This window comes from Asterias amurensis, chromosome 14, assembly GCF_032118995.1.
Source record: "Asterias amurensis chromosome 14, ASM3211899v1".
NCBI classification, from domain to species: Eukaryota; Metazoa; Echinodermata; class Asteroidea; order Forcipulatida; family Asteriidae; genus Asterias; species Asterias amurensis.
The window spans coordinates 17470335-17495797 of record NC_092661.1 but is presented as its reverse complement, the minus strand read 5'-3'; the positions used below and the strand labels follow the sequence as shown (position 1 = coordinate 17495797).

Sequence of the window (25463 nt, the reverse complement as noted above, 5' to 3'; positions counted from 1 at the left end):
ATGGGGCCCTGGTCTGTGTAATTGTAAATATTTCCCGGATTCATGGCTTTGGCTTTGCCCTTGAAGGGGCACAGCAATTTCCCTCTGGTACGGGGGCACTTCTACGGGGAAAATGCACCACAGCAAAAGCACAGGGCACCCCGGCAATTGCTCCCGGTGCAGTGGGTTATTTGGAGGCCTGTTGATTGTTGTACAAACAGAATCTTCCTAATTGCAAGATGTGAAATGTTGGCAGCTCTGTTCATTCTCCTGCCCTCCCCACACCCTTGCACCCTTTCCTCTCTCTTTTGGTTGAAGGCTCAATAACTATTCCATTAACTTTTCTGTGATTAATAGATGTTAAATTGGCATCAGGGGTATTAAGAATGTTCATTTACCCATATACACCGATGTGCGTTAGCATTGTATACTCAGTACTTTCCACGAGTTCTGTGAAAAAAACGTGGCATATTACTCTGTTGAGATTCAAACCCACAACCTTTGCAATTCTAGAGCAGTGTCTCACCAACTAGATCACCGAGATTGTCTGAACTTGTTGTGAGTGGATCAGCCCAAGAGGCTGCCATGTCTAATTGATCAACGAATAGTAATGATGTAACGACTAGAATTTGATGGTTGTGTCTGATGTGCGTATCATGACGCCAGATTTGATTAAGGCGGGAGTTTTTGATGTGTTTTACTTCAGCAGCTCAGCAAGTAATATTTTAAGGGAAGCTTTCTACCAGTATCATTATCTTCAAACTGTACGTTTAAATCTGGGCACATTGTGTTATGTATTACAAAAAGTACCCAAATCCTTCAAGGTCTTTTCGGAACTAAAAGTTTCTGTGGTATAAGAAATACTTTTGAATGATGAAACGATTTGAGATAAAATTTCAAGCAAATGTGTGGCAGCTCTAGAGTCGGAAGTAGTAAAAACCGTGGGCGTTAAGCAGATACGCAAACATTTGACGCAATGACTTGTACAAACAGGATACTTAAATAGTAGTTTCAGTTTTTCAGTTAAAACACATGTACACATACTACGTAAAGGTTACACTTTCGATGCAGACCTGAACTGAGTTCAGTGCAATTCACTGTCCATATATGTACGTCATGCGTATAAGTCATGCGTATTGCAAATGTAAAGCCCCCGTGTCATTGATAAAGAGCTTGAACCTTGTAAAAGTCAGTACGTCTTGGTCTGACATCATAGAACTGTATTTTCCTTCAGAATTACAGAAGTTAGTTTTACTTTCAGTTGAGTAATGTCCAGTCATATCCCAGGCATGCAACTTTTTAGCTGATCAGCTGATTTCCTCTTTTTCTTTTGCCATAAGAAAACTGAAAAACTCTGTACAAAAGTTGAGTGTGATCCTCTTTTTGTTTTGTAATAAGAAAGTTGTATGTCTATGTATGGCTTGTCAGGGAAAACATTGGTGTGTAGTAATGTATATGTTGCAATACCAAACAGTTTGGACTAAATTGGTCATCAAAGAAAGTTGTATGTCTATGTATGGCTTGTCAGGGAAAACATTGGTGTGTTGTAATGTGTATGTTGCAATACCAAACAGTTTGGACTAAAATTGGTCATCAAAGTTGCAAGAGAATAATAAAAGAATAAAAAACACCCTTGTTGCACAATTTGTTGTGCTTTCAGATGCATACTTGAATGCTTCTGGCCTGAATTGTTTTATTATAGAAGTGAAAATTTACCTTTTTCTCAAAAACTAAATTACTGCAGAGGGAGCCGTTTCTCACAATGTTTGATACCATCAACAGCGCGCAATTGCTCTTTACCAAATAATTTTTTATGCTGACAATTTCGTGGAGTATTTACCAACAGCGTCCAGTGCCTTTAAGCAAGAGAGTTTTTTTTTCAGCATCCTTTTTTTTGAGCCGTTGTTGTTGGAGCTTAAACAGATCCGTCATAAATGAAATTAATCTCAACTGGGAATAATTTAGCCAACCTTCATGTGTCAAACACACTCATATCAAATAATGGTTGGCGTATTACACTCTAGGTCTGCAGTAGCGGAGATCAAAAGGCAACGTTCCTGGTACAGTAGTCACCGGACAGGCAATGTTTATAAAAATGTGGGATCATTCGGCAGATAGAAGAGGCTGCGCTTGAGGGCTGTTTATTTGTGATTGAATGCTTAGAATGTTTGGGAATGAGGTCTTAATAAAAACGATGTTTTTATGGATGGAGGGAATAGTTTCTGCGTCTGTTCAGAACGTTTAAAACACACTCCAATCATGGGAGTCCTATATAGTTCAATTTAAAGGTGTTATACAGATTTGGTAGTTTTGATAAAACAATGGTTTTTTTTAAAGACACTGGACACTATTGGTAATTGTCAAAGACCAGTCTTCTCACTTGGTGTATCTCATTATATGCATGAAATAACAAACCTGTGAAAATTTAAGCTCGATCGGTCGTCGAAGTTGTGAGATAATACTGAAAGAAAAAAACACCCTTATCGCTGAAGTGACGTAGTTTTCGAGATAGAAGTAGTTTTCCACGAATTTGATTTTGAGACCTCAGATTTAGAATTTGACAATTCACAAGGGTGTTTTTCTTTCATAGTTATCTTGCAGCTTCGACGACCGATTGAGCTCAAATTTTCACAGGTTTGTTATTTTATGCATATGTTGAGATACACCAAGTAAGAAGGCTGGTCTTTGACAATTACCAATAGTGGCCACTGTCTTTAAAGGGTTTGATACCTTTTGTAGATCAAATTTGTGGCCATCACACGATCCCTACTCACTGTGAATGGAGATGTACATATGTATGTAAGTTAATGTATCTGTAAAAGTTTCAGCCTCATTTGTCCCTCAAGTTGTTGAGAGGGGAAAAAAAAAAAGTGAAAATCACAGAGCAATGTTTTCAGGAGAGTTGCGTAATTACCTTGTGTGCTAAAATAATTTTCGTCTCACTGAGACCATAAATGATGACATGTTTGTTCAAAAAGTACAGCACCTCAGTAAGAAATATTTGACGGGAAGCTTTCTACCATCGCTATCTTTTAAAATCTGTGGACATTGTGTTTTGTGTTCTACAAAAAGTACATTGTACCCAAACCCTTTATGTTGAAACAAACTGACGACACAATGCAAACAGTGTGGGCAATCAGTGTGATACTTGCCAACTCATTGTCGGTGCACATTACAATTCTTCACATCCTCTTCCAAACAACATGATGTAATTTACAGGCATGCAACTTTGCAGCTGATCCGCTGATTTCCTCGTTTCAAAACAGTGCCATAAAGAACTATAAATAAAAAAACGCTGCTTATCAGCTGATTTCCTCGTTTCAAAACAGTGGCATAAAAAAAAATAATAAATAAAATAAAAACGCTGTACAAAAGTTATCGGCTATTAATTTCCTCTGATTTTTGTTTGCAATTAGAAAGTTGCTTGTCTGAATTTAGGGTCCAGTTCCAGATGCCCGTGTAGAAATGGAAATGTGCCAAAACAAGGCTTCTAGGAGGGTGAACCTTTTGCCATTGAACCTGGAGAAAGTTCCGAGTCACTTTTCTCTCTTATTTCCATTCAGTATCCCTTATGTTACAAAGCGTAACAACGTAGAACAATTTGTACTTTGTTTTGTATATTTTCAATTCCTTTCACGACTTGATCAACAATCTGAAGATGATATCAGATCTCCTCAAGAAATATTGTTGTTATCAGATTTGTTTTCATTTTGAAGATAAAATAATTAGTTTATACTTCCTCATCAAAGTGAATGCGAGCAAAAGCCATTACATTTACAGGCAGTTTGTTTCCTCATCATTTAGGCGTTTCCTCATCATTTGAAGACAGTGGACACTATTGGTAATTGTCAAAGACTAGTCATCACAATTGGTGTATCTCAACACATGCATAAAATAACAGACCTGTGAAAATTTGAGCGCAATCAGTCGTTGAAGTTGCGAGATAATAATGAAAGAAAAAACACCCTTGTCACATGAAGTTGTGTGCTTTCAGATGCTTGATTTCAAGACCTCAAATTTCTAATCTGAGGTCTCGAAATCAAATTCGTGGAAAACTACCTTTTTTTTTTACTTCCGAGGGAGCCTTTTCTCACAATGTTTTATATCATCAAGCTCTCCCCATTACTCGTTAGCAAGATAGGTTTTATGCCAATAATTATTTTGAGTAATTACCAAAAGTGTCCACTGCCTGTAAGTTCAAGAGGGGATTGTTTTTACTGTATATTTGGCAGACCTGCCAACTCTTCCCGAGTATGGAAACTTTTTCTCTGATTGTTGTACAGCATATTGAGTTGACTGTCTCATTCCTTAGCGTGACTGAGCAACAGAGGGTGCCATCACTTTTGCGCAACTTGAGTGTTGCGCAAAAGTCTGCTCAATATGAATCTCCCCGATTGCAAGATGCAAATGTTGGCAGCTCTGAAATAAAAAGGGTAGGGAACGGGTACGGGGTGAATATTACATATGCCCGTGGTTGTGATTTGGGTTTCTACCCAGACCATGTTTTTTTCACACAGTTTCTAACTGTACGGTGTTTAGGCCAGCATAGAGCTTATGTGCATGTGGGTTGAATCAAATTCCATAACATGTACTTTTGTTTGGAGGATTGGACTAACGATGTTGCATACTGTGTCACTGTCACCAGGCCAGGACCCAATTTCATGGCTCGTCTGCTTACCGTAAGCACAAAATCTTCGCTTACAGAAGCAGGGAATTCTGTGCGTACGTCGAGATATTTCACTGGTTAGCGGGGAGTTTTGGTTTGTGCGCATGCATACTCCACAGTATTAGGCGTTCTATGCTTACATAGCGTAAGCGGTAAATGGTGATCGTAAGCGCAGAATTCGTCAGTAAGCAGAGCCTTGAAATTGGGCTCTGATACTTAACCGGCAACACAGGCGCCTCCATGCCTCATTGCAAATTTCATTTATTTGTCACAAGTTTGAAGAAAAAAAAAATCAACAGTTAATTATTGGTTATTTTGAGTGTTCTTGTAACATACGGCACATTTATGTAAAAGTTAGAATCATTTTTTTCCCTATCAGCTGTTGCACTGAGTTTATAATTTTTTTTAAATTGTTTGTGGTTAAATGTTTCAACATTTCTGTTCAGCCCTCCTCATGATCTGCACACTTGAACTCTCAGCTCTGATTGGATCGTGACTGAGCATCCTACCCTCCTATTGTACGTGCACTTTCATGGGTTGCTGACATTTTATGAACTGTGTAGGTTGCCCCAAACAGAACAGCTGTACAAACTGCAGAAAATATAACTATTTTTTGACCTTTTAAGTAGACTACATATGTATATTGTATGTAAAGCATTTTAGCAGCGGGTACTGCAACAATTTAATAAAATCTGCATCGGGGATAAAGAATATTCATTTTGGTTTAACCCTTATACACCGATGTGTGTTAGCACTGTATAGTTAGTACTTTCTGTGAAAAAATATCACAGGCATGTTATTCGGGTTGGACTCGAACCCACGATCCTTGCAATTCCAGAGCAGTGTCTTACCACCACAAAGATTGCATGGTAGCTAGAGAAAAAATACCAATCAATATCATTAATACACAATCTGAGAAATGTATCTGACAGTAATATTTTTTTTCAGGTTCCAAGTCAGATTAAAATTTATAAAAAACGTATCTTTTTTCCATAACCGTAGTACTTCAAAATGAAAACAAATGTCTTTCAAAATGTTTTATCTATAAAATAATACCAACACCAGGCCTGTATGCTTCGTTTTGAAAGGTGCAAGGGCACCTAGGCATTTTCTCTTTGGCAAAGGGCACCCTATGAGGAAATTGTAAATTTTTACTGGAGCATTTCAAGGGCACCAAGGCAATGGCAAGGGGGCAACGGAGGCGATCGCCTTCGTTGCCTCAGTGAAGTATCAGGTCTGCAACACTTACATAGTGCCTTTAGTCGTGTGGACATGCTCTTGGGCACTGAACATGGCATGTAGTAGTTGTAACAATAGGAGTAAAAATTCTTTAAAACATTCAACCTGTTAGTAAAACGTATCAGTTGATAAATGGAATTCCCTGAATAACTGAAGGCTGCTTAACGCGTCTAACCAATAAGTTTTTGTTCCGTTTCAATACCCATTTTAACATTTTCCCAGGGGATATGTGTATTTCACACACACAAAATATTTAATTTTTTTTTTTTAAACTTCATCTTGGCAAATCGGGACTGATTATCAGGGTTCTTGTCCACAGTTGTCGGTGCCAGAAAACCCTCCCATCACTCATGATTCCCCAACCACCACTGCAAGAATTTCCTCTGTTTCCTACCACCGCACATTTTCTACACTTTTAATATTATACTTGCAATTTCCTTTCAAAGGTTTCAACGAAATGTAAAATTGGGTATTTAATACTATTTACCAATAAAATGGTATCCAAAAGCCATTAATTTTGAGCACTTCTTTGGTTTTAGTTTTTTTCTATGATCTACCATGTAACTGATCTACATGTATATCACAACGGTTTCCAGGGAAACATTTTCTTAAGTAATCCTGGGCAGGACCGTGATTATTGAGGAGAACATGGTCTACAAAGGATTCAACCATTCGTGGGTTAACTCTGCCTCTGCCTTTCTATGAAGGTAAACCAGCCACTCCCTTCCCCTACCAGCAAATCTATTAAACTTTGCCTTTTTGAATGCTTCGATAACCCATATACACTGAGATACTGCAATGACATGGGTGAAGCCTTGACGATCATAAAAAGTCTGTTTGCAGAGAGGCCATTTGTAATGCCATGTTTACGTTCTGTTAATATTTAACAAGTGGTCTTTATAAAAATGTGGGCTATGCAAAGCTTGAAAAGAGACAGAAAACAAAGTTGGGCTCTGGCTGTTTTCTTTTCCTTGACTGTGCTTGAAAACCATTGTCCGTTGTGACGAAATGAGAACTGACTTGTCGACTGAAGCGTGTGTCAATACTTAGGTGTGCCTGTACTTATTGAGTGGGTCAAATTTATAGGGCAGTTTGCCGGCACGCAAAAACACCCCAAATTGTTTTGTTTGTTTGGGTGTACCAGTGGACTTGGATAGAAGTCTCCTGATCAAGGGCTGTGGAATGAGTACACGCATCGGGTGAATTTGTGCACAGCATTCATGTTGTAAAGGCAGTGGACACTATTGGTAATTGTCATAGACTAGCCTTCACAGTTGGTGTATCTCAACATATGCATTCAATAACAAACCTGTGAAAATTTGAGCTCAGTTGGTCATCAAAGTTGAGAGATAATAATGAAAGAAGACAACACCCTTGTCACACGAAGTTGTGTGCGTTTAGATGGTTGATTTTGAGACCTCAAGTTCTAAACTTGAGGTCTCGAAATCAAATGCGTTGAAAATTACTTCTTTCTCAAAAACTATGGCACTTCAGAGGGAGCTGCTTCTCACAATGTTTTATACCATCAACCTCTCCCCATAAGTTGTCACCAAGAACGGTTTTATGCTAATAATTATTTTGAGTAATCACCAATAGTGTCCACTGCCTTTAATAATAATAGTAATATTAACGAACGGCACTTATATAGCGCTTCACACAACAGTCCTGAAGCGCTTAACAAAAACGAATGAGTAAACAGGTAAGTTTTCAGTAGATGCTTGAAAATGTTCTCGTTTGGAGCAGTTCTGATGTTGTGCGGCAAGTTGAACTAGGGTTGATCAGTGAAATCGTACTCATGTTAGACAAGTTTCCGTAGGCTATAAAAGTGATGCTTCAATTTTCCATCGAGGCACCCCTTTCAGTTTTACTTTTTTGTGACACAAGTACAGGGTTTGTAACTTTCAAATTGCAAATGGTTACTTTGAATCTGAACGTTTGCTGATATTGTAAAGTCCACACGCCAAATCTTTTCATCAGAGCCCTCCGCCAAATCCCTCAGAATCCTCTACAGGAAGTTGTCTTTAAGCAAAAAAAAATATTGCTTAATACCTTGCTTAGCGGATAGGCAGAACACCAGTCACAAATGGTACATGTGACTGTGTTTTGGCCGGTAACCTTATTCTGGTAAAGATAATTGTCTGTACATGTATACATAGGTTATTTTTGTGCTTAAAAGAACTTACGTTACAGAATTGGTAAAAAATAAAAATCGTGAAGACCACAGATTTACATCACACTTACACGGTTTAATGATGAGAAAACATCTCTTGAAATATTTCTGCCTGAAATGTCATATTTGATGAAAAATAAATAATTTAACTTTGCGTTTGGAGTTTATTGCTCAGTGAGCGTTTTGTTCATTTTTTTTTCCCATCAATGTCACGCTAAATGTGTTATCAGCTTTTCACTATTTTATGTGACCAAGGCGGCTGATTGATCTCAAACTTCTTCTACAAGTTTGTCAGTTTATGTATATGGTGGATTACATAAAGTGCTTACACTGCCAGGAACTGTTTTGTTAGCAAAACCAATTCTGTAGTGTTCCTTTAAGCAGCAGTGCCACATTTTGTCGTCATCGACTCTTGAGCTGAATTACAGCCCTGGTGCACAGATGTAGGAAGTATTGGATCATGAAGGAAACACCCCACGCAGCTTACACAGCAGCCTTGCACATTAAAGAATTACTCTCACACCAGGAGATCAGGTTTTAAGAAAAATTACCAATTAAGTTTCCCACTTGGTGCACTGCACGTATCGTGGCATTACTACATGTGCAGTGTGCACTGGCAAAGCGTTCATGTGCAGTATACTCGTAGCTGGAAAGGTCGAGTCGCCAATTTGCTGAAACAATTACGTATTCGTGAAAAGTAGAGGGGTAATTTGCTGAAACCATTATGTATAATGTGAAAGGCAGAGTTATAATTTACTAAAACAACTAGGTATTTGTGATAGGTAGAGTAGTATTTTACTAAAACAACTACGTATCATGAAAAGTAGAGTCGTAACTTTTTTTTTAACAACTAACAAAAGTTTAAGTTGTAATTCACTTATAAATATCTTAATTTTTAAAAATCTTAACTCTACAACATTCATTATTATAATTTGCTGAAACTACTACTTTTCACATACTTTTAAACAACCAACTTGTGCGTATTTGTGAAAAATTGAGTTTCACTAAAACCTATTTTTGAACGGTATAGTTGTTATTTACCTTTAGACAATCTCAAAATTGTACACACATTTTAAATTGTTCATACATTTTAAAGCCAGTACAAAGCCAAAAAAAAAATAAAATAAAAAAAATCCTAATGGATGGGAATTCTTTATCGGGGGAAAAGAATATTAAGTTTGGTTTTACCCATAATACACCGATGTGTGTAAGTACTGTACAGTATACTCAGTACTTTCCTGAGATCTGTGAAAAAAATCACAGACATTGTTTAACACGGTGGGATTCAAACCCACGACCTTGGGTTTGAATCCCACTCCAGTAATATGCTTGTGATTTTGTTTTTCACAGACCTCAGGAAAGTACTGAGTATACAGTGCTAACACACATCGGTGTATATGGGTAAAAACCAAAATTAAACATATTTTCATTTGAAAAAAAAAAGGATGAAAAAGAATAATACTGCAGATATATCATAAGTTATCACACAAGCACAGGTGGAATACGGAAAAAATATAGCGCTTCTGCGTCCCATATCCAACAAGGCCGAATTATCTTCGAGGAAACTTGGCGCGTGACCATAGAACACACAAGACGCAGGTAGTGATATTAGCCGTGCAATATAGGTTTTTATTACCACTCCATTCTGCCAATCTGATTGGAGGATTAGCGCGTACTTGAAGATAATATGTGATGCTGGGACCAGTGATGGAGCTTGCCTTTACATAGACTTGATTTCAAGTCTGAAGTGGGTGTTATTATTTTGTCTGCATCAGCAGTGCAATACACCTCTGTGCAAGATTGACTGTATTACATGCCCTATGAAACACAGGATCTCAGTTTTTGTCTGAGGTTAGTTCACAAGAGGGCGCTATTTTAGGCAATAACATACTATTGGCTATCCGGTAGCAGTTTTTTTCTGTAAATAAAAAAGAATTAAAAAAATTAATCAAATTAAAAAAAATTAAATAAACATCCCAATCGAAAAGCATACAACAGTGGCAATTTTGATGTACATAAAAAATTGCTATCATGAGACTTTAAAAAACAATACATGATGACAGACTTGGCGCTAAGTCTAGCCTGTACGTGGATCAAAACCTAAACTTGACTGACATCATCAGGGAAGTATCCTAAATATGGGATCAGTTAGCTTAACCCTAATCATATCATCAAATACTAGGTGTCATAAAACGTTGTTGAACCCTTGTTCCCCTGTGCGACCATGTATTTATTCCTTGCCCATAAGTCACCTAGGGCTACGATTCAATTGCAATAGAAAGTCATTCATAAAACCATATTGCATTCGACTCTACATCCATTGTACATGAAGTACTTCTTGATCATAAGCTTTTAAAGCATCTGAAAGCACACAACTTCAGCCAAAAGTTGGCAAGCTGGGGTAGTTCTTTACAGTACTTTTGATTCTATCAACGATTTAACAATTATTGTTCAGAGAGGCTGTTGATGCCCTTTCAAAAACGAAGCAAAAACAGGCCAGAAAAACTGTAATCAACCACCACAATTATGTAAATAGATCCAATAGAAACATTAAAGGCACAGGACACCTTTGCTAATTGTCAAGGACCAGTATCCTCACTTGGTGTATTCCAACATATGCCTTAAATAAAACCTGTGAAAATTTGGACTCAATTTGTCACCGAATGTGCAAGGGAATATTGTAGGGAAAAAACACCCTTGTTGCACAACTTTGTGTGCTTACAGATGCATAATAAAAGGCTTCAGCTGAAGTCTTTTATTATTTGAGTGAGAAATTACCTCTTTCTCAAAAACTACGTTACTTCAGAGGGAGCCGTTTCTCACAATGTTTTATACTAACAACAGCTCACCATTGCTTGTTACCAAGTAAGGTTTTATGCTAACAATTGTTTAGTGAGTAGATACCAATATTGTCTAGTGCCTTTAATTTCATGTGTGGAAAATAAAGACAGACTGTGGAGTTTTGTGGTCGTTGAGGAAGGCATGCATATATATAGACTGAATGGCAATCGAAACTACACAGGAATTGTTAGTTTTTGTTGGGTGTGAGGGTCAACTCCTATTCAATCTTCCGCTACTTTGTTTATTACTGGTATTAATAGTTAAAGGGTCCGGGTACTTTTTGTTACACAAAACACAATGTCCACAGATTTCAATCATGTTCCATATTGCTTGATACTGGTGTTCAGCTGTTGTTTGCTTATCCTGAAAATCACGTTGAAATTTGGTTGGTAATCCTTGAGGAAGAAATTTCATGCTAAGCAAATATGTGTGCTTAGAGGCTTTATGTAATTGGGCCTAGGACAGGAGTTTTGGAGGGAAAAACCCAACAAATACTTGCGAAAACCCCTAAAGTTGAACCAACAAGTGAGTTATTTTAGTTGTCCTGCAGGAAGTTTCCTTATAGTTTTGTTTGGGAATTAATCGGCTGGTTTCGATTCTGAGGGGCCCTTGAACCTTGGCAACTCACCAGGCTACAACCATCATAAATCTAAACCTTCTGCTATGCACCATTTAAGTGTTAGCTGTAAATCATTAGAGTCAGTGTGGAGATCCTTTATGGAAATCTGTGTCACGGTCGTCTACCCCCCCCCCCCCCCTTCTCAGCTTGGCCATGGTAGAATTTGAGTTGAAAAAATCTCAAGAGAAATAAGAAACCAGTAAAGGTAGTATTATGTTTAATTTTTAGTCTGAAATCTTACTGGTTATAAAGTTCTCGCTTGAACCATTTTTTTTATGTGAAATATTTCCCTCTGAAACGGAGTCATATTTGAGAAAACTGTTTTGGAAACATGTTAAAAACCTAAGAAAAAGTTTTAACAGATGTACGTGTAGGCCTAGCAGTTGATTTCAGTTGTAACAACAAATTTCTGTCCTTAGCAGCTCTATGAAATTGGGCCCAGGTAGCATGAATCACTCAATGGACGATGAACTGCTTGGTACTGCATACATGTATAGTACTTGATAAACGGTTTACTGTGGGGTCGACAGGTTTTTCAACCTCGCACAACAAAGACCAGGGAAACAGGAGCCACTGCCTCACTACTCCGTGTTATTCCAGGCCTGCTTTAAAGGAACACGTTGCCTTGGATCGGACGAGTTGGTCTTTGAAAAGTGTTTGTAACCGTTTGTTATAAAATGCATATGGTTGGAAAGATGTATTAAAAGTAGAATACAATGATCCACACAAATATGCCTCGAAATTGCATGGTTTTCCTTTTACCTTGTCGACTAACACGGTCGGCCATTTTGTTGTGTCAACTCCCAGAAATGGCTGACTGTCTTTCCAACCTTATGCATTTTATAACAAACGTTTACAAACGCTTTTTATAGACCAACTCGTCCGATCGAGGGCACCGTGTTCCTTTAAGGCAATTCTAGCCTGTAAATACTTATCAATTTCGATATGTTTATAATAAAAAAATGTTTGTTCATATTGAAGAAAATCTCATCTTGGCAGAGTTGTGATGTCATGCACAGAGTTCTTGCCTTATAGCAGATTAAAGCCCTATAGTCTTTTTGACATCCTTGTACGAGAGATACTTAGTCTTTCTGTCAGATACTTAGCCTTTCTGTCAAATTCTGTCTCGGTGCATTTCAAATAGGATCAAAGTGTAGTAAAAATGTACTTATACTTATTTGTCACACCCAATGAGCTAGGGACCGCTAACTGAATTTACAAATCGGGTTATAACTGATTCTGTAAACCAACCCTCCTCTATATTTACAGGATTTATGTAGCCAATACTAAGTGGATTTTGTGGGCTGATGAGTGAGGTCAGATTTGTCAAGTGTTATTTGTCACCGTCAGTTTCTAGTACAGAGAGACCAGACCCATGGGATGTGGTTATGTAGAATCTATATTGAAAACCTCTTTAATCGGATTGGGACAACAAGAAAAAAAAGTGTAAGGGGAAAGTGGTTGTTTCTTTGAAATTTACCGCCCGTAGTCAGGTTTTTGACATTAGTGCGGTTGGACCCTTTGCCAGGTTTTGACATTGTAGTTGGTGTATGAGTTGACCGCAGAGTTGTCGTCAGACTGTGGGCTGGTTGATAATTTTCTTTGAGCACTTCGGAGACTGTGGACTGGGTGATAACTTTCTTTGAGCACATCACAACGTAGTAGCTGTAGGTGTGGCAATGTGGGCAGCATGGCAAGTTTGCTGGGCTTATTGAGGCCTGGTATTTCACAATGTCAATGGAAGCAATTGCCTCTGGTGTCCCTGGGGTGCCCCTGGGGTGCCCCTGGGGTGCCCCTAGGGTGCCCCTGGGGTGCCCCTGGGGTGCTCCTGGGGTGCCCCTGGGGTGCTCCTGGTCATTGTGTTGGCAGAGCTGCATACACTCTCTGCAGAAAGTTCATTGAAAATACTAGTAGACCAATCCTTCCATGTTCTGATGAATAATTTTGAAACCCCCCCCTCCCAAATATTGATTCCTTTTTATTCACTTTTAATTTTAAATATTATTCTAAGTATCTCCCTGATTGTTATACAATGTGTTTCCTCCATTGGAGGACTGTTCCATGTTGAGAGCTTTCTCTGGCAGGGTTTGAATCCCGGGTTCGAGTCCCAGGGATCGAATCCCGAGCTCGAATGCCAGAGTTCGAATCCCAGAGTTTGAATCCCATGGTTCGAATCTCTGGCTGGCTTGAATCCCGGGTATGACACTTGTGTTCTTGGGCAAGACACTTAACTATAATTGCTTCTCACTCCAAGGAGTAAATGGGTACTTATGAGGGTAGAGATTGTCTATGTTAATGATCGGAAACCTGTGCGCTCACTTAGCTGCAAGCTGCTTCGGTACTAAGTTTGATAAAGTGTTTAAGAGTGCCTAATCTAGAACTGCAAAGGTTTTGAATCCCACCCAAGTAAGGCCTGTGTTTTTTTCAGTTTTTAATTTCTTTTTTATAAATACAGAACTCGGGAAAGTACGAATGTTTTAGGCCATGTCCGAAACAGCGACTTTGGCTACAGCTACGCCTAGATTCCGCGCGTCTGCCTATCCTTCAACACTGGCAGACGCACTGATCTAGCCATAGCTGTAGCCGAACTCGCCGTTTCGGACATGTCCTTATATTTCTGCACATTTTCACAGTGTACTCGTTACTCAATATTGGTCAATGCTTAATATTATATTTGAAGCTTACTCGTACGCATTTGTCACATGTGTTTCTTTTGTTGAAATTGTGACAGTATTTTCCGTCAAATAACCTTGTTCCCTAACAATGATTTATTATGTGGTGTGCTGCTATTTTCTCGCATTGCAGTAAATCCTCTTGACTGAACGTTTTCTCCATCTTTTTCTTTTATTAAAGACACTGGACACTATTGGTAATTGTCAACGACTCGTCTTCACAGTTGTATCTCAATATATGCATAAAATAACAAACCTGTGAAATTTGAAGTTGCGAGATATTAATGAAAGAAAAAAAACCACACTTGTCGCACCATGGTCACACGAAGTTGTGTGCTTTCAGATGCTTGACTTGGAGACCTCAAATTCTAAATCTGAGGTCTCAAAATCAAATTCGTGGAAACATACTTCGTCTCTTCAGAGGGAACTGTTTCCCACAATGTTTTAAACTATCAACGTCTCCCCATTACTAGTTACCAAGTGAGGTTTTATGCAAATAATTATTTTGAGTAATTACCAATAGTGTCCACAGCTTTTAAAACAAATTAACTGACCCTGCATGTTGCTAACCCAAGTTTGTATTTCATCTTTTTCCTCAAACTCGCATGATTCCATGGCGATGTTTCATCATACCTGTGTTCATCATACACTCACAACACTTGTTGGTTTCAATGGTATGTATGGTGTTTGAGAATCTGTATTTAATAAATGGTTGTGATTCCTCAATATTTTGGGACGCTTATTTTGACAGAATTGTTTTTTTTTTAAGACGGGAGTAGACTTGCTCAAGCTTTTGGGAGAATAGAATAGTTGAAGATGATTAGCTGACAATGTCCCCCCCCCCTCATTAAAGGAAAGAAAACAACAAATCAATTATTTCTTTAAAGATAGGGAAATAAAAAAAGAGGAGAAGAAAATGTGAAAAGAACATATGAAAATAGTTGAAGACACTGGACACTATTGGTAATTGTTAACGACCAGTCTTTTCACTTGGTGTATCTCAACATGTGCATAAAATAACAAACCTGTGGAAAAAACACCCTTGTCACACGAAGTTGTGTGCTTTCTGGTGCTTGATTTCGAGACCTCAAATTCTAAACTTGAGGTCTCGAAATGAAATTCATGGAAAATTACTTCTTCAAAGGGAGTCGTTTCTATCAATAGCTCCCCATTACTCGATACCAAGTAAGGTTTTATGCTGATAATTATTTTGAGTAATTACCAACAGTGTCCACTGCCTGTAAACAAGAAACGGGAAGAAGAAAAAAAAGGAAAAAAAGATTTCAAGAAGGAGAAAAATGCAATAAGAAGAAGCAAAGAGGCACAAGTTGTTTGGCAATTTGAAACGGCTAACAGATTTGTTTTCCATGTATCTGTAACCACAAAGTGTGATTCACCCATATTTGTTGAGACATTCCGAGGCACAGGGCACATTCAACTTTACTTCTCTATAACCCGTGTCATAGTGTTGAAAACACCCTGTGTATCACATGGAAAAAGGCTACAACTCACAAGTTTCTCATCAGAAGCCACAACCTTAGCAAAGAGCTAGTTTTGAAAATGAAAATGTTGCGTCTTTCGGGAAGCATAGTCATTGTGAAATGTTTATTATTGTTGGGGGCTTTAAATGCAAGTTACAGAAAGATTACAACTTACAAGTACATACACTATACATGTTGTATCTCTTTAAAAGCCACGACCTTAGCAAAGAGCTAGTTTTGAAAATGAAAATGTTGCGTCTTTCGGGAAGCATAGTCAATGAGAAATGTTTGTTATTTTTTGGGCTTTTGCAAGTTACAGAAAGGTTACAACTGACAAGTACATATATCTCTTCAAAAGCCACAACCTTTAGCAAAGAGCTGTTTTGAAAATGAAAATGAAAATGTTGCATCTTTCGGGAAGCATAGTCCATGGGGAATGTTTTTTTTTGCCATCACAAGTTACAGAAAAGTATCTCTTCAAAAGCCACAACCTTGGCAAAGAGCTAGTTTTGAAAATGAAAATGTTGCGTCTTTCGGAAAGCGTAGTCCATGCGGGATGGTCATGGGGGGGGGGGGGCTGCTTGATTCGGAGCACGAAGACAAGAGTGGTTTTATAAGCGGAAGATGCCTGAGAACATGTCAGTGTAGTATAAGGTTATCAAGTGAGATGTTGACATCTTGGGCTTCTCCTTGTCGGCTAGAATGCTGACGGCGCTACGTCTTTACATCTTATGGTGTCAGTTTGTCAGGAGAAAGCAAAACGATGTTTCATGTACCCGTAACACATTCCTTTGAAGAAAAAAACGCAGGGGGAAAAAATTAAATAAAAATCTTAACAAATCCAGATGTTGGGTTTATTTTGTGATGGAATATTCAAAATAAAAATGGTCAGCCAAAGACTTTTTTCCGGATGTTCTGTGTTCACAATTTATGCACTGTAATCCACTGTACAACAAAACAAATTATGTGTACTTCAACAAGAAAGTGGAAAAGGGAGACGAACACTCTTTAGAGCAATTTTCAAGAAGTCCATTTGTCCAATTTGCTTTACCCATCAAGGTTATGTTGTAGAACATTTTGCAAAAGGGCGTCCCCCCATACTTGTACATGTACATATATATGTACTTCAGGGAACAAAATTGCAAAACTGCAATTGCAGCCATGTGGATGTTGGAACTATACAAAAAATGTTGACTGGAAAAAAAAATTTGCTTATTTTTTGTCTTGCCCTGCTTTAATCTGATTTTCGATTTATTTTATATATTTTTTTTGGCAATAAAAAAAAAAAAATGAATAAATGAACTGAGCGATAAACTCCAAACATGAAATAATATAATTTATTTCTCATCAAATCTGATATTTAAGACAGAAATATTTCAAGGGATGTTTTCTACTATCATCATCATTAGGCCATGTAAAGTCTTATGAAAATCTGTGATCTTCACTATTTTTTTTTTTTACCAATTCGGTAATATTCATTTGAGTACCACATTTTTTACCCTTCGTGGCCGTACGATATCGGCTAAAGAACTAGTTGCCATGGGTTACTCCCACAGGCTGCTTCTTGACTAAATCAGGCATTTCAGGAGAAAAAGAACTTCAAGTCGAGGACAAAAACAGAATAAGAAAATCAACCCCCAAAACCAAAGCGAAGTTGTTTTTCCAACTGCATGTTACAGACTGCAGAACTACAGATAACCGGGGGGCTTGGTGGGGGGGGGGGGGGGGGCGGGGGTGCTTGTTTGTCAGTTCATTAACACAAATTTGTTCGAAAAAACGTCTCATAAATAACCGCTGATCCGGTTCGTGCATTATGTGAGAATTTCCCTGTGTTGCAATTTATGTGTTATCTTTAACGTTTCACCTGAACACTGCACCTGAATTGATTGTTGCACTTTTCTTTTTCAAAATGTTTGACCGACTCATCCCCTCCCCCTTATTAACAAATGTTTTTGTGTTTGTTCAATCTTTCCAATAATGACATGTGTATAACAACTTTAAAACCTTTTCTTTGTTGTTGCAAGAAATCGTTTAATTATGTGAGTTTTATTTTTGTTTGGGATCTGTATGTTGTAAGAAATTGTTCAATTACATTGTATGTAAATTTTCTTCTAAATGGGGTCAAGTATGTTGCAAGAAAGTGATAAATTGTGTGAATTTTCTTTTCATTGGGGTCCAGTTTGAGCTTCTGATACCTAACGTTCCTGTATTTCTCACTGGATTGGGAATAATGGAAATGGATTGTAAACCCAAACTATTTGACTAAACACCTGTTTCCGTCGTTATTTCCATTATTAGGATTCGCTTGAGAAGAGACGACGCAAACCACTCCTCCCGTACTCTAAGCTACCATCCAGGCCTCGGTCGGAAGGTGACCTCCTTGATGACTACATCCCTCCAAACCGCGGCACCCTCCCTACACCGGAGGAAGTCATGCGTAAGAACATCGCCCAGTCGTCTGTTGTCAGTGTGGACACCTCGGGGACAGGTTTTGAGCGGATGCAGACTTTCCGTCGATCCCTCACGGCGATGGGTCGCAAACTGGAGAAGGCGAAGAAGAAACGTTGGCGAAGAACGGTGTCTGGGATTCCGGACGAGGTTCAAGCGGAGCTCCAGGTCGAGTCTGCCTCAGGGGACGAACGCTCCACCGATCCGGAGAGCAACTTTGAGGAACTAAAGACACTTAGTCTTGACCGGCGGGCATTTCGGCAGGTCAAGCCTAAAGAGTCGCCGGCGGGCATCGCCGTGATTCAACCTGTCAGGACTCGACGGAGGCCGAAGTCGCTGCGGCTTCCTGGTCCCATCATCTTCCCCGGTCTCCAGCAGTGGAGAGAGAGCCACATGAAGCATCAGGAGAAGAAGGCACAGGAAAAGTTAGGTGGGAGGAATCGACACTCGGTGGCTTTACCTCTGCAGGACTCTGTCCCAACGCCAAGTCCAAGTCAAGGTACGACAAATCCATGAAGTCCCGCCAGGTTTTATCAGAGTCCACATTTTTGTTAAAGGCACTGGACACCTTTGGTAACTGTCAAAGACCAGTATTCTCACTTGGTGTATCCCAACATATGCATATTCCTAAACAAAACTGTGAAAATTTGGGCTCAATTGGTCACCAAAGTTTGTTAAGCAATAATGAAAGAAAAAACACCCTTGTTGCGCTTTCAGATGCATAAAGTCTTTTTTTTTATATAGTAATTACCAACAGTGTCCAGTGACTTTCAGGAGGATTTGGCAAATTGCATGATAGAGATACAATCAGTAAGGTTTGCAGTAACACCATCTACGTACCTGAGTAAATAATCTCTCCACAAGTTGTGAGGGTTCTGAATAGAAAAAAGTTGTTACACCACTGTTATTTACAGAACCCCCCCCCCCCCCCCCCACCAACTCAAAAAGATTTTATGTTCATGTATTGACGAGTGATTCTGATGAATGGATACTGGACGCTTCAAAGCAAAACTTGTGGGTTAAGAAACTTGGGGTACAGGTAATTTCCACATGTACTCTCTGGCAGTCACAGCCCTGGAATTGTATTTTTGAATTGACAAGGCCATTTTCAATTTGCAAAGGGCACTTCCATCGGAAAATCTTTAAGTTTTTGTAAACTTTTGTAGGGGCATCAAGGTCAGCGAGGGCAACAGAGGGTTTTGTTTCTATGTAAGTCTAGGCCGTGGTCAGTTTCCTTGGTACAGTTATCATTCCATGTAAGTGGAGTGTCGTGGACGAGTGTTCTACATGGAGTTCACCCAACCAAAGCTCTGGTGTTGTCAGCAGCAGAGTGTGGGTTCAATAACCTGTCATGACCCTTGTGCCCCTAAGCAAGGCACTTAACCATAATTGCTTTGTAAAAAGCAATTATGGGAAGGTCTAGTAGTGCATTCTGCTCTACCAGCCAGGCTCCTATGATATCCATGTCTACATCCTTACAGACTGTGAAGGGGTAACCCTGTTTCATCCCCAGGAGTAGGTGGCAACATGCCCCTGGTAGCAGTTGATTTGGGTCGATAGCCCAAATTAGTTAAGCGTAACCCTCACTTTGAAGTGGTCGTCAGGCCTTGTGATGTTAAGTGTTCTCTCATAAATTGTTTTTTGAAAAAATAGATATGAAAGACAACAGTCTGGTTTGGACCAAACCCAAAACTCCTTAATCCCCTTCTTAATTTATTTCATGGTTATTCAAATTTAAAGACATATGTAAATAATGTGTTTTTTTTAATGTTTTTTTTTGCAGGTTATTCCTCAAGTTCTGATATAATCTGGCCTGGACCACCCCGAAGACGACCACATTCATTAGCCATTCCACCGGGATCCCTTCCCCAATCCCAGATCGCTTCGTTGGTTCCCCTATCCCCAGCCCAACCCTCCAACAAAACTGTCTACGTCTCCTCATATAAGCAAGTACCGAATGCTGTCATCTCATCCAATGCCACTACGGTCACTATAAACACACGGACAGCGAACAATAGTAGCGGGGACGCAGAGACTGGTCTCCCGATAAACACGCTACAGAGAAACTTCCCAACAACGAAGGTCCGGTTACGAAACTTAAAGTCATCGGCAAGAAAGGAAGAACGTCAGTCCAGTTCTGGCAACTGGAGTGGAACAGACAGTGCAAGGACCTCCATGAACTCTGACCTCGGAAACGCCCTTTCGTATGAATTTTTGAGCTCGACGACAACATCACCGTCAGATTCGGCAGTTTCTCTGTCGAGTGAGAATTTAAGTTTCCCCAAGTTCAACGGCGGTTTGAGGAGCCTGGATCGGAAGCATAGCCGTGGGAAATCGGATCGCCCCAGCAGTCTGTCCTACGCTTCGACGGGGGATTCCAGCAGCGGTTCCTCGACCCCGACGAACAGTCCAAACAACGTACTGAGCGGTTTCACTCAGATGGACACAGACTCGTGGCTGCAGAGCGTCGGGGCGGCGACCGATCGCCGAATGCCACCAGAGGCCGGGAATGTGTCCCTGGTAAGGAAATCTCCGGAAGGCCACTGCGAAGTGATCTTCACCTCAGATAACTTATCTGATTCGTCATCGTCGTCTGAGAACCCCGCCAGCTCATCAGCATTCTCTGATAACGGTAGCATCGACCTGGAAGTCTACCTCGCAGACATCAACAGTGACTACATCGACTCTGACAGCACATCAGGTCACTCAGTCGATCACGAGGGATACTGGACGTCCATGCACTCTGACTGTGGCCTTCCAAGCCGTCGCCTTAGTAAAAAAACGCAGGTCGAGTCTCACAAAAGAGCCGTTGTCTGTTAACTTAAACCAGGGTAAAGATCCACCCGCAGTACTGTCTAAACACAAAAGGACCTCATTGGCTGTTGCGCCACCCTGTTATGCCCAAATCGACCAATCAAGGAGGCCGCCTCCTCCACCAATCAGAGTGGAATCTGTGGTTACAGACGAATTGAGCAGTACTCCGAACACACCTGTGAATCAGAACAAAGCAGGTAAGTGTACAGTGAAGACATATGGGCATATTGTGCTTCTTAAGCACAAAAAAAGTATAACAAAATTATGCTTACCAGAACAGGGTTGCCAGCCGAAATACCATGTCACATGTTCAATATAGACTGGTATCCTGCTCATTTCTGCTAAGCAGAAAATTGTTCAGAAATATTTTCTGCTTAAGCAGGCCCTGGGCCCAATGTCATAGAGCTTCTTAAGCAGGAGAAACTGCTTCATAAATTCTGCTTGGCGAAAAATATGCTGGATACCGGTCACATATGTTTACATGCCAAATGGTCATTTGGCTTGGGTAACAGTATTCTGACATGCATGTTTATTTTGTTGTGCTTCTTTTTCTTCCGAACAGCTCTCTGAATTTTGGCCCTGTGACAAACTTTAAAGTTCTACTCCCAAAATTGTTTTAACAATTGTATTGTCATATTAAACATTTTATGTTAAATTCTCACAGAGAAAATGTTGATTTGTTTGTGTCTCATCAGGAGGTCATCATCTGCTGCCTTTAATCCTCTCCGAAGACAACCGTAGCATCTCTCCATCCTCCCTCACCGACACTGCCTCCGAAACCAGCACAATCAGCAGTGACACAACAACAACCCCAACCCTCACTCCCGTTCAGACGCCTACAGACCCAGCCATGTATAAACTCTGCTTCAGCGGCAGCTCCAAATCCCTAGAGAGCCTCGACAGTCAGTTGAGCGGCATCCAAGGAAGCCGTCCAGCTTCCAGGGTGGATGCCTGGACCTCGGAGGTCTCGCAGAACTTTTCGACAAAACAGCAGCCAGATATTCTGGAGGCAAACCGAAGGAGTAAGGCGTCTGGAAATCAAAAACAGGTGGTGTCTTCAAATAGTTTGACTTCTTCAGGGAAGTACCTCTGTCAGGACTGCCCCCGTCCAGGAATCAGTGGCAACCTTCACCACCCATGTCATCCAACCTTCCAGTTCAGTCCTTCCGGCGGGATCCAAAGCTGAGCCTCTTTTGTTACCATCACCCACTTCCTCACAATCCTCCTCCCCGACCCATGAAGGTAAAGTGAAGATCATGAACGCCCGGGATAGGTTTTTTGGAATATCAAGAGCTGAGAACGAAGATACTGATTCTCTACCTCAAGACGGTGGAGAAACTTTGGAGCAGGACAGCTTAGATAGAGATTGTGTTGTTTCTCCTCTTGGGGTATACCCTGAGAATTATAACACTTTGAAGCGGCGACCGAGGCATGAAACAGAAGCCCTGGTCAAGCAGAACTTAGATCAGGCGTTGGATCACAGCAGCAGCACTCCTTTGTCTGTGTCCGAAGAACAGTTAAATGAGCAGTCTGAGAGATTGACGGTTGCCGCTAAGAAGGGGCTGGACACCCTCCAACGGAAACAGCGCTTTCAGGGTTATGTCAGCAGTGTTCAGAACCAAGCACCTCAGAACTATAATGCTATCAACAGTGTAAAAGATCCGGTGGTTGGAAACGGTTCCCAGGCCATGACCAGAGAGCAGAGAGAGGAGATCTTAAACATGATGCGAAAATCGAAGAACAACAAAGCAGCTTCATGCAGCTCTCCAACACTGACAGAGCCCAGCAGTAAAGGTCCAGAGGATCACCAAAGGCATGAATTGACTAAGATCAATGAGAATGTTGTCTTTCCTGATCAGACGGGACAACAGCAGAAACTCATTGAGGACATGGACAAAGAAACCTCTTTCAGGAACTCATACCATTTAGGTATTGAAGCCGATAACCTTGACCCTGATCTGGCCATTATTCGTGCTGCTGAGGAGATGGAGCGACAGCTCCTACAAAAGAGACAGAAGTACAACATGCCTGCCGTGTCTGCCCCGTCCAAGTCTGAGGACGCTAACATATGGTTGCCAAATTCCACCCCCTTCTCTAGGAACAGCATAGCTTATCATTCGTTCTATGACACAGAGATGTGTGGGAATTCCTTCAGTCATGTCCCCTCGATGCTCATGGACGACAGCTACGTCTATGACCCAAACAAAAGACCAAAGAGTTCAATCCTAAAAGTGAGGCGGAAGGGAGAGACATCCCTGAACGAGGCCAAAAGCAACGGGACGAAGCATTGGTCTTTAGGCAGGCACACCAGCTTGGCTATGAGTCCAACAGATTCCGTCAGCTCTTTGAACTCTGTTAGGAGTATCACTTTCTCTGATATGGTAGACGTTGAGCATACACCCGTCAAAATATGCCTCGTGTCTGGAAAGCCACAAACCCCAATGGACGATTTCAAGATGCTTCTCCAGCAACACTCAGGGTCAAGGAGAGGGCAGTCAGCCTGTAGTGCCCTCAATGTTCAGCCCAGACCTCACCGTGTTCAGAACAATGCGCAGTTGCTTTACTCAGGGTCCATGAGCACAAGTAACAAACAGGAAGCACCTAAACAAGGAAGTGCACCATCTCGGACAATTGTCACTTTGAAGGACTTGAGGACAGCTATGGCCAATCCTGCTACTAACTCCGTCACTGGGGATCTGGGTCTACCGTACGAGGAGCTGCAAGCTCAGAACCGGAACATGAGAAGCAGTCCAGCAACAAGTCCAAGCGGAAGCCTCAGTAGACAAGATCAAGGAGTCAAATTTAAGCTGGATTTCTCAGATGCAGTTTCTGATGGCGACTCGAGTAAAGCATCATCAGGCCCGACAAGGCTTTCAAATGGGGATTTGTCAGTTGTTCCCTGTGCTGACAAGTTGGCAAATCCAGAAGCAAACAGAGAACAGAAAAGATCAGCAGCTAAAACAGCTCCTGATTCTCCGCATGAAAGACCAAAGAATGAAAGTATGTCAAACAGTTCAGGAATGCTTTGTACCGCAGAAGCATCCAACAATGTAAATAGTAACAATTCGGTTGACTCACAGGCAAGTACATCCAAGAAAGTCACCAAACCCAGTGAGCTTAAGAGCAAAACACCACCACCTAAGAACGGTCCAGGGATTCTAAACACCAAGCCGCGGCATCTGACAGAGTCGGCTTCTGACTCCGTCCTATCTCGCAATGACCTGATGGAGGACATCAGGAGGAGGGGAGCAAGGAGAGACTCCAGGCAAGAAGCCGTGTCAGAGCTGGAGACTAGCCAGGAACACCGAAAGCTGAGTGCCTCGTCCATGCCTTCGCTGACCACCGCCGGAAAGAGCGGCCTGGGGTCCTTGCTGGACAGCATGAAGACCGCCCTCAAGAGTATGGCAGTGGTTCATTCTGTGGTGGATGGCGAGAATGAGCACGACGGAGCTGCGTGGGAGTAGATTGATCATGGGTGAATAGATTACATTTTTAAGTTATGTAATACCTGTTTCAGACAGGCGCTCCAGAATAACGGCGAACCAAAGTCTGAATAAAGTATGAACGACTCTGGAGCGCCGTGGTTTCAGGCATCGATCTTGTCATGAGCTGAGCCAATGTAATTGTTTTGTTAAGTTTGCCTGTCTGAAATCAAAATTGATTTGGGTCAACCTGGAGTCGCTCCTAATCTCATTGGTTCAGCGCGACGCTGGCGCACCTGTCTGAAATGGGTGTTACTTTTTATATTATTAATATTACTTTTTGGTGTAGTTTTACTATTTGTCTGGTGTTACTATTTGTGTGTATTTTTTGTTTTTTGTTTTTTTGCAAGAGGGATTCAAAAAGTTGTTTTTATTCTACATGATCCCATTCTTGCATAATTTCGTATTTTTTAATGATGTATTACTTTTTATTGTTTTTTTTTCATGTAGTAGAATTTTAAGTATTCAAATTTTGTCATTTCGCCTTTTTGGAGAATACAGCAATCCCTCTAGGATATATTTTAAGAGTTTTAATGCATATGTGAATATTTATTTAAATACAGAGACAACATTTGGGAGCCATTAGCAACACTTTCTTTTATATTAATGGATAAAAACAAAATACAAAATTTAAGAGAATGCCTCTATTGAGTAAAGCAAGTCTTTTTTTCTAGAACCTATGGTACAAGTAGTTGGACAACCTCACTCTTTATGTCATAATTGTCAGTTAAAGATTCAGGTACTTCTTCAAAATGTCCACATATTTTCATTAGACTTACGCAGTTTGAAGATAATGATAGTAGAAAGCTTCCCTTCAAATATTACTTACTGAGGTGCTGTAGTTTTTGAGAAATGAGGTAAAACAAGTCACAAAATAATTTCCGTCTCAGTGACTCAAAAATTATTTTAGCATGTAACAACGTATTAACCAGTTGCAAAAAAACATTAGTTTCGACTCGACTAAACAACCAACAGTCGCCACTGCGACACTAGTCGCTCTAGTTGCCCAGGCTTTAAACATACAAACCTGTCACCCATCGCTGTTTTCTTAG

The 25463-nt window shown here is 40.4% G+C and overlaps 1 protein-coding gene across 1 annotated transcript in view; it reads left to right on the top strand.

The window, feature by feature from the left end:
- LOC139947069 (uncharacterized) overlaps positions 1-25091 on the top strand; it is a 57398-nt gene extending 32307 nt beyond the window's left edge. Inside the window, 5 exon segments of the mRNA XM_071944903.1 lie at positions 17966-18614; positions 19899-20890; positions 20892-21126; positions 21625-22007; positions 22009-25091. Coding sequence (XP_071801004.1) covers positions 17966-18614; positions 19899-20890; positions 20892-21126; positions 21625-22007; positions 22009-24393 — 4644 coding nt within the window. The 3' untranslated portion in view covers positions 24394-25091.
- Positions 25092-25463: the final 372 nt, after the last annotated feature.